Here is a 10,545-nt window from a genome sequence, read left to right as displayed (position 1 = left end):
TATATATATATATATATATATATGTAGTGTGCCAAGTCTATGATTAGCCAAATGTTGTTTGTTGTTTGCAGGAACTGTGTACGTTTAATCTAACACTCTAGACAATTTTGTTTCAATTTCACACTTGGAGTGAAAGTACACACGAACTTGCAGCCACAGCACCAACTAAACCACACAGCCGCGACTGATATACCTTTGGTCTGTGTCTTTGCAGTGTTTTCTGAGAAAGACAGCACCTACTCCCAATGCAATCGCCAAGACCAGCCGCCCACACAGGGTGAGTAATGTCACTATTCAGTCCACTTATGCTCAATTTGTCATCAGCAAGACACATTTTGCAGTGCTTCTTAGAAAGTCAGAAATACGCAGGTTACATTTTTCAGTTATGTGATGTTAGTCTATTTTACTCACTGACCAAATGTATTGTATTCCCACTGACTAGGGGGTCAGGGAGATCTGATGTGCCTTTTCATCCTCATTCCAATATGGAATCTATAATTTTGTTTTGATTGATCTCTGCTTGAGAATACCATTTCAACTTTTAAACTATACTGAATGTGCACAAAGCACAATGTGGCAAGAGCCCGGAATAAAACACCATCAGTTTTCACACTATAGCTTTGTCACTGCTCACACTGAAACAATGACAAGGGTCTGACAACAAATGGCTATTGATATTGCAGATTTTACAGTTAGTGATTTTGGAGCCAGCGTATGCACTGTAATATCCAGTCTGCTCCAAAACAAGCAATATTGAGTTATATCTGTCCCATACCTAAGTTCCTTGTGCCTTCAATGCTTTTTCAGATTTTTGGTATGGTAAATATTATACAAATATATTATTACATTACAACATAAAAATACAGTTGATAGGAATGTGTTTTTGCTGACATGTAACACACATTAATGACAACACAACATGACAAGACTGAAGCCAAAACAGGCATTTAAGGAACTAATAGCTTTGGGTATGAATATACAGTATATTAAATATATAAATGAATACGTAAATATACTTCTCTATCTACCGTCCTCATCAGTGCGGCCTGTGAGGGATAGACTGCTAAGCAGTGCCCATGACCCGTACGCTGGGATGAAGACGCCAGGCCAGAGGCAGCTCATTGCCCTGCAGGAGAGAGTGAAGGTGGGGTCGCTGACTGTGGAAGAGGCCGTGCAGGAGTTTAAGGCCTGGAAGTTTGATCAGGACAAGCGGGGAAACTCCTTACGATATCAGCAGGTGGGTAATGCTTACCAGATGTAAAGAGTTTTGTTAATAAAAAATGGCGTTATGCTCAAAAGTATACTTGTAGTTGTATTGCAGCGATATGCTAAGGCATTGCTATAAGCATAGTCTGAAAAATGTTTTGATACCTGCCTTGCTATGAAGAAATAAGGAATCTGTTAACCTGTTCACAAACTTGTGACTGTTTTTTTTTACTTAATTCTGCCTGATCATGATGTATGTACTGTTTATTGATATTGTTGTAAGTCAGCTTTGGACAAAAGCGAACGCATAAACAGGATATAATGCTGCAGTTGAAATAAAGCATAGACATGAACAAGATATACATGTAATGCTGTAGTTTAAATAACATATTCTACATGAACAGGATATAATGCAGTGGTTGAAAGTAATGTTTTCATCCCTCTGGTGTAGGAAAATATTCAGCGTTTGCGTGACAGCATCACACGTCGGCATAAAGAGAAGGGGAAGTCATCAATGGGAGGTATGAAAAAAAGTTTTTTTTTTTTAAAGTGCATACCTGTACATTATACATACAGTACATTGTTTGAATAGTCTTCTAGTCAAACAAATGGTGCAAAATAATAAATAAAAACACATAGAAAAGGAGAAACAAAAGATTGATTGGGTATTAGGTTCACTTATAAACAGTATACTTTACTTATAAAAAAAATCAAACATTTTGCTAAACAAATTCAAATTTATGTGTACATGATATGAGTAAAGCAACCAGATTCAACAGTAACGCATAAGATAATTGGATCTGATTCTGGCTGTCTCTGTTTACTGTAATCATTAGTATTAACATGGTTATGGTTCTTGACTTCGACAGACACTTTTGTCCAAAGCGATTTGCAAATATGAAAGTGAAAAAATACTATAATATACTACAATATAATATATAAAATCAAGTTAACCCTTAGATGCATAGGCTACCAATACCTACACTCTTCCATGAGTGGGGTCAAAAATGACCCCAATTAGAATGCATGCGTTTTTTGCTGTAAACTCAAATAATGTCTCTCATTTTGGTTAAAGATGATGATTTTTATTATATATTTGTCTAAAATGTTTTTATTTCATGTTGGACATATTGATGCATCACTTTTTATTAACATTTTATTACAAAACAGCTTTTAGATAGGCAAAAAAGGTAAACATCCTAAAATTATCTCAACATAGGTGAATAGGGTACAATTTTTAACTTAGAGATATCTTCATGAAACTTTACCAGTTGAATACTCACATAAATAGGAGAAAAAAACGTATTGCAAGTTTTCTGTATTTATGTTTAAATATGCTAATTAGGTAATGTCTAATTAAATATGCGCTAATTTGCATATATGTTTTGATGCGAAGAATCTGACCATTGGAAAAAGCCAGGTTGAAAATATTTTTTTTGTAGTGTTAATATATCAAATAAAAAAACATTTACAGAGGTGATTATGAATATCTTCTTATGTTATCCAGTAAATCAGAAGGTACTGCCAATTGGCTTAAAAAAATTGATTTTTGCCCTATTTTTAGGCATAAAAAGTCATACAAATCAGGCCAAGAACGCTATATCAACAAATCCCTCTGTAAATATCGCTTGGTGAATTCTGCTTCACAATTATAGGAAGAGCGGACATCGAAGGATCAAAAAGCGACGTCGCTATGAACGCTTGGCCGCCACATTATATGATGATACTTAGATTTATGTTGTTGTGTAAAAATAGCCTTCAGGATGGTGAAACTGCTGACATGAGATGTGATAATCAACAGTAAATGTATACCTGACTGCCACAGTTGATAAAAATCAAAAGATCCTAGGGTTAACTTTTGAAATTCCATAGAAAATGCTTGGGGTCATTTTTGACCCCACCTATGCGGATCGGTGGTACTGATACAAAACATTAAATTACTTTAAAAATATAACAGTTAGACACAAATCCAAATGGCCTCATGTCAAAGACAACCTATTTGGGGAATACATAGAAGGTTAAATGAAAAAAAAATAAAATGAAGAAGATGCTGCAAGAAAACAACCTCTGGGGTCATTTTTGACCCCACTTATGCATCTAAGGGTTAACTAAGTAGGCTATATATATATATCAACTTTATTCAAGACACAAAGGTCCATAGAGACAACACAGTACAAATAAGAATAAATATATAACAATACAAGACATTTAAGAATAAAGCATATGATGCATCATTTATACAACCTATACAGACAATGGGTCCAATGTTTCCAAAAGCAAGATGTGTACCTTGTGTCACTCTTAGAAACATTAACTATGGAGACAATAACCTCATTCTTAGACCCTGTCAGTCTGCACATGAATCTATACATAAAATTTCTTAAAACAGCATTAAAAGTGGGCACATTGTTGGATACAAACATTTCACTGGCACTACTCCACCCAGGAATTTTAAGCACAATTCTCAGTGCATCATTATAAGCCACTTGAAGTTTTTTCATTTTTGACTCACTAAAATTACACCACAGGTGTATCCTGAACAGATATAATGTGGATTATTATTGGTTTGGCATTACCTTGGAACATACTGTACTATATTGGGTGTCACCTGACGTCCTGTCACTAGAGTGATGTGTAATGCTGATAATTTAACTCCGTCCTGTCGCTAGAGTGAAGTGTGATGCTGATAACTTTATTCCATCCTGTCGCTAGAGTGAAGTGTAATGCTGATAATTTAACTCCGTCCTGTCGCTAGAGTGAAGTGTAATGTTGGTAACTTTACTCCATCCTGTCGCTAGAGTGAAGTGTAATGCTGGTAACTTTACTCTATCCTGTCGCTAGAGTGAAGTGTGATGCTAGTAAACTTTACTCCTGTGTCCTGTCGCTAGAGTGAAGTGTAATGCTGGTAACTTTACTCCGTCCTGTCGCTAGAGTGAAGTGTAATGCTGATAATTTAACTCCGTCCTGTCGCTAGAGTGAAGTGTGATGCTAGTAAACTTTATTCCATCCTGTCGCTAGAGTGAAGTGTAATGCTGGTAACTTTACTCCATCCTGTCGCTAGAGTGAAGTGTAATGCTGATAATTTAACTCCGTCCTGTCGCTAGAGTGAAGTGTGATGCTGGTAACTTTACTCTATCCTGTCGCTAGAGTGAAGTGTGATGCTGATAACTTTATTCCATCCTGTCGCTTGAGTGAAGTGTGATGCTAGTAAACTTTACTCCTGTGTCCTGTCGCTAGAGTGAAGTGTGATGCTGATAACTTTATTCCATCCTGTCGCTTGAGTGAAGTGTGATGCTAGTAAACTTTACTCCTGTGTCCTGTCGCTAGAGTGAAGTGTGATGCTGGTAACTTTACTCTATCCTGTCGCTAAAGTGATGTGTAATGCTGGTAACTTTACTCCGTCCTGTCGCTATGAGTGATGTGTAATGCTGGTAACTTTACTCCTGTGTCCTGTCGCTAGAGTGAAGTGAAATGCTGGTAACTTTACTCCATCCTGTCGCTTGAGTGAAGTGTGATGCTAGTAAACTTTACTCCTGTGTCCTGTCGCTAGAGTGAAGTGTAATGCTGGTAACTTTACTCTATCCTGTCGCTAGAGTGAAGTGTAATGCTGGTAACTTTACTCCTGTGTCCTGTCGCTAGAGTGAAGTGTAATGCTGGTAACTTTACTCCGTCCTGTGGCTAGAGTGATGTGTAATGCTGGTAACTTTACTCCGTCCTGTCGCTAGAGTGAAGTGTGATGCTAGTAAACTTTATTCCATCCTGTCGCTAGAGTGAAGTGTAATGCTGGTAACTTTACTCCATCCTGTCGCTAGAGTGAAGTGTAATGCTGGTAACTTTACTCCTGTGTCCTGTCGCTAGAGTGAAGTGTGATGCTGATAACTTTATTCCATCCTGTCGCTAGAGTGAAGTGTAATGCTGGTAACTTTACTCCTTCCTGTCGCTAGAGTGAAGTGAAATGCTGGTAACTTTACTCTGCGTCCTGTCGCTAGAGTGAAGTGTAATGCTGGTAACTTTACTCCTTCCTGTCGCTAGAGTGATGTGTAATGTTGGTCCGTCGTGTCGCTAGAGTGAAGTGTAATGCTGGTAACTTTATCCCTCCTCCGTCCCTTGTCGGTTTTCGTTGGGTCAGATCTGGACATAACGCCGCCGATGCAGAGGAACCTGCAGTGGCCCGGGGGCGTGAGTGTCGAGTGTGCCGTTTACGAGCCCGGTGTGAGGACCTCTGCTCCGCCCCCCCCGGTCAGCCGGACTCTACAGAGGGGAGGGTGGCAGACCGGCAGCACCTCCAGCAACTCCAGTGAGTTTTTATTTTGAATTCATACGACTGGTTCTTATTATTAACATGTTAAGTGTTTTTATTTTGAATTCATACGACTGCTTCTTATTATTAAGATGTTAAGTGGTTTTATTTTGAATTCATACGACTGCTTCTTATTATTAACATGTTAAGTGGTTTTATTTTGAATTCATACGACTGCTTCTTATTATTAAGATGTTAAGTGTTTTTATTTTGAATTCATACGACTGGTTCTTATTATTAAGATGTTAAGTGTTTTTATTTTGAATTCATACGACTGGTTCTTATTATTAACATGTTAAGTGTTTCATAATGGAAAATGTCATTGTGGACCACGCCACAAGTTGAGTGTTTATAATTCTATCAGTCTATCAATATCCAGGTGTTGCAAGTTTTTTCTGAAATTATCAATGCTTGCACAGAACAAAGAAGAAGAACACAGAACAAACACACACCACTTTGTTACATAGTGCCCTTATGTATATGACTGGTAAAGTTCAAAGTTGGTCAACAAGCAAAAATGAACTAAAACAAATTTTGTTATGAGAGAGTCAATTTGTTTACTTCAATTTACTTCTTTCATTTAATTTAATTTAAATTATGAGAGAGTAAATGTACTTAATTCTATTTACATATTTAATAGCATGAACACTATTATAAGTGCGATGACTGGGTCAGTGGAGTACCCCTCCATGCCACATCGCTAGCTTTAGTTCATGCACAAGACCCTTTGTTTGTTGCACAAGTGTGCTCTGTGACCATCATATCAACTTGGCCCTGAGCTCTAATCTAGTTCATCTTACATAGGGAACTATTTTGTTCCTGTTTGAGCGTTGGGTTTGACGTCTAGCGTGTGACAGAGGAGTGTTGCCGTGTTAAATGAAAAATGTCAGTACAGGCTTACAAAATAGCACTCAAAGAATACTCAAGTAAGTCCCAGATGGTTCAGAGACACATCTGGCCCAGACTGCAGCAGTATTGGGGTGGGAATCAGGAGAGTCAGGAGAATCCCCGGTCAGCCGCTAACGCCTTTTGGCCAGGCTGATTACAGTGAGCTTAAAGTGGGCATGCTATTGCTGTTTGTATCGGTTCTTGGTTGCACCTTACAGCAGCCTCTGTCACTCCCCGCGACCTCTCCCCAAAGCCCTGTAAAGAACGCGGCGGTAACACCTAGGCCTACGACGACCTGAAATGCAGGCTGTGAGATGCGTACAGAATGAAATGGGTGCTACAGTACAGACGACTTGTTTAGATTTAGAAGATGTTTAGATAGCGAGGCGAGTTGATTCTGGGCTGGATTTCCCCCCTCTAAAGCAGCAATCAGGCCAAACCATTTCACAGCAAATACAACTTCATGATGAATGGCCTTGTGGGTGTATTAACCGGTAACACACACTAACACCTTCCCGTATTTGTGTGTTTGCGATTGTGTGTGCTTTAACCCACAGGCAGCGAGAGCAACCGCCTGAGCACACTGAGCAACATCAGCTACAGCAGTGGAGCAGAGGGGGACTTTGAGGTGAAGACCGAGTGTTCCTCTTTCAAATCCCATGTGCTCGCACACACACACACACACTTCTGCTTCAAATCCCATGTGCACACACAGTTCTGCTTCAACGGATCGGTGCTGCTTGCAAACCTGCATGCAAAGTATCGGCAACTGACCCGGAGTCTTTCATTCAAATGCTGGGTCTCTCTCTCTCTCTCTCTCTCTCTCTCTTTCTCTCTGTCTGTCTGCCACCTGTCTGTCTTTTAGGATGCTCCAGATTTAGGCCCCCTGCCGCCACGACCCTCCCGATATGTTGACGACCCCCCACTTCCACCTCCCAGAATACCCCCTCGGCTTCCAGAAAGGTGAGCGCTTCTGAACGCGGACAAGCCACTGCTTTCATAGTGGGGACTAGTGCTGTGGCGCCAGACCAGGGACAGGGTGGCTTCAGTAAACAAGAAATATTACATTAGAAGTAAAAGTCAAATACATTTGAAACCATACAACGACAAAAACACACACATTTCACACAAACTATTTCAAAAAGTCCCTCATCGTGGTTGTTGCGAGCTGCGACAAGGATATTAATAGCACATCCCACTTGCGAAACTTCATGGTCAGGTGAAGGCGGGTGATTGACATCTAAGATCGTCTTGGAAACCTGTGATCTGAACTAGATCATATAAAAAACAAAAACCACAAACTCTGTTTTTGAATACAGAGAGAGAGAGAGAGAGAGGGAGGAAGAGAGAGATAGAGCCAGCGACCCAAAACTTGTAGGCTAAGCGGAGGAGGTGTGTAGCAGAATAAAAAACATGTTGGTGAGAAAAGATGTCTATCTGAAAAGTAAATAAACAACTAAATCTGCCTTGCATGTTACAAAAATAAAGATATCTACTCAAAGAAAAGGAATCAAGGAACTGGTTGCACTTGATCAAAAGCAGCGTCGTTGCCGTAACTGACAGAGATGCTATCACAGAAAGCTCCCACTGTGCTGTGAAACAGGAAAGGGGCACCACATATGAGTCTATATAGGCGCTGAGTGAGAGCTCAGCTGAGACTAAGACGAGAGGTGACAAACCACAGACGAGGCTGCTTCTTTTGCCTAACCGACGCGACACGTGTGTAGGTGTGCGTGTGTTTATGTGTGTGTGTGTTTGTGTGTGTTTATGTGTGTGTGTGACACATTAGACTTTGCCAATCTCTTCAATTATTGCCCATGAGGTTCTGGAGGATCTTTGGGCATGTGGTTCTGAGTTCTGAACTTTTCCAGCTGTGTGTCTGTATGTCTTTACTCAGGTGGCCCATATATGCATAAGAAATGTCTAAATACTGTACATTTAAATGTCTATGATTTGCTTATGTGTATTTTATAGATTTATGTATACTGTGTACATAGATTTATAGGTGTATACAATTTCTTGTGTATTAGCCGCACTGTGTGTATAAGCCGCAGGACAGTGTTTTATGCAAGTTAAAAGAACCATATGAGTAGCATATCAACTTAGCTAAAGACTTTTCGCAAAATCAATGTACAATATAAGCTGTGGCTAATAGTTGGGAAATGACGGCAATATTGTCTGTATGTAGTGTGTTTGTGTGTTTGTGTATGTTTAATGCGTAACTGTATGTCCTCTATAGGACTCTTGAGAGCATGCTGAATGTATTGTCTGTATGTAGTGTGTTTGTGTATGTTTAATGCGTAACTGTATGTCCTCTATAGGACTCCTGAGAGCATGCTGAATGTATCATCTGTATGTAGTGTGTTTGTGTGTTTGTGTATGTTTAATGCGTAACTGTATGTCCTCTATAGGACTCCTGAGAGCATGCTGAATGTATCGTCTGTATGTAGTGTGTTTGTGTATGTTTAATGCGTAACTGTATGTCCTCTATAGGACTCCTGAGAGCATGCTGAATGTATCATCTGTATGTAGTGTGTTTGTGTATGTTTAATGCGTAACTGTATGTCCTCTATAGGACTCCTGAGAGCATGCTGAACGAGCGCTACATCCAGAGTCCAAGCCGCCTCCTCCCCCAGCTTCCTCCACAGAGACCGATTCCACCTCCGCCCGTACCACGGAGGCTGCGGTGATGCGCGCCTCGACCTTTTCCACCTGTCGCAGCGCATCTTTTCACTTTCAGGTATAAAACCACTACCGCATGTCAGGTAGTCGAGGTCGGTCGATGGAGCGCTCACACCGTTATCTGTGACGAAAGGGCTTAATCTTTTGGACAAATGTGTGACTTTCTTGAGACCGCTGTTGTGAAGGCATGCCATTTCCTCCCAAAAGTGGTGGCTTGTGAAATAGACTGACATAACTCAAGGTCTGCCTTGGATCTCAGTGGTTTGAATTGTGGCTGGCCAATGAAGTGCGTATAACCTGTAGTTCTAATACATTTTCCTTCGGTCGTAGCTTTCACATTTTTGGATGCATACAAAAAAGACTGATTTTGTTTGCTCATTCATTTTCATTGTTCAGTGTCTTTCAGGATGCAATATACATTAAGACGTACCATTTTGTGAACTGAAAAATCTCAACTGCTTGAGAACTTCTTGGTGGTCTTGATGTTCTCGTGGTCTTGTTTTCCCCATTAAGCACACAATTAGTATGCAAATCTATGGTAGTGTCATGTTGGTTGTGTCTGAGTAATTCAGTAGACTATTACAAACTGAAGTATCATAATAATACATAATAATTGTGCTGACAAAGAAAATCGAACAAACCAAAATGTGCAAGCCTACAATTTCTTCAACAATGGCTTTTATTTATTTTTCTGTACTTTACATGATGATGACAGTAAGCTGTGTGTATGTGAACAAAAGTATGCATGTTTTAGAGACATTTTATAGATATTAGGCTGTTTTATGCACTCCTTTGTGTTGATTTATGTGTGTAACCTAATAAAGTGATAACTATGACAGCTTTTTTTATATATATATAAACGGATTAATCACAGACAAAGATAAAGCTTGTTGCCAATTATGTATTTGTGAAAATGAACTATATTCACTGGTGCGTTTATACTTGCTTTTCACAAGTTTAGCATAATCATCGCCTCAGTTCCCTCATCAACAGCGCCATCTTTTGACGTAAATGACGCAATGTGAATACTTGGTATAGACTTTTGAGGTGTTTGAATATCTTTGTGAACTGTTATGCCTACTAAGCGATAAAATCCATAAAAATGCCATAAAAAAGTGTGAGTGTCACGCATGCCTAAACATTTTCTGACTAATATGGAACACTTAGCCTACTGCATACATTTGGATCATGGCTTCATCCTATCTTTTTGCCCGAGTTTAGTTGCTTTAACATGTTTTTTTAATTTCCCCCCTTTTATTTCAACATACGCATGAGTGGATAGCCTACCAATCATTGAATTTAGGCCACTTCATCATCAACACATTGGTTATACTATGACACACCGATCAGGTGTGTTTACTCAAAGCCCACTCAGCAGTAGGTAATACTAAGTTGAACCCTCGTTTTATCCAAGCTTCTATACTAGTCTTTTCTCTAAAATAGGTATTTTGAAATTGGCATATTTAACC

General features: G+C 39.5%; 1 protein-coding gene across 2 annotated transcripts in view; it reads left to right on the top strand.

The window, feature by feature from the left end:
* pik3ap1 (phosphoinositide-3-kinase adaptor protein 1) overlaps positions 1 to 9,912 on the top strand; it is a 19,833-nt gene extending 9,921 nt beyond the window's left edge. For both annotated transcript variants that reach the window (XM_062519508.1, XM_062519509.1), the window contains exons 11-17: positions 215 to 277; positions 1,041 to 1,237; positions 1,658 to 1,727; positions 5,336 to 5,503; positions 6,952 to 7,022; positions 7,260 to 7,357; positions 8,970 to 9,912. In XM_062519508.1, the coding sequence (XP_062375492.1) occupies positions 215 to 277; positions 1,041 to 1,237; positions 1,658 to 1,727; positions 5,336 to 5,503; positions 6,952 to 7,022; positions 7,260 to 7,357; positions 8,970 to 9,084 (782 nt within the window). In that variant the 3' untranslated portion in view covers positions 9,085 to 9,912. The remainder of the gene's footprint in view (positions 1 to 214; positions 278 to 1,040; positions 1,238 to 1,657; positions 1,728 to 5,335; positions 5,504 to 6,951; positions 7,023 to 7,259; positions 7,358 to 8,969) is intronic.
* The last annotated feature ends 633 nt before the right edge of the window (positions 9,913 to 10,545 follow it).

This window comes from Sardina pilchardus, chromosome 18 (genome assembly GCF_963854185.1).
Source record: "Sardina pilchardus chromosome 18, fSarPil1.1, whole genome shotgun sequence".
Classification (NCBI taxonomy): Eukaryota; Metazoa; Chordata; class Actinopteri; order Clupeiformes; family Clupeidae; genus Sardina; species Sardina pilchardus.
Note: the sequence above shows the minus strand (reverse complement) of the source record. Positions and strands in the feature narration are given on the sequence as shown.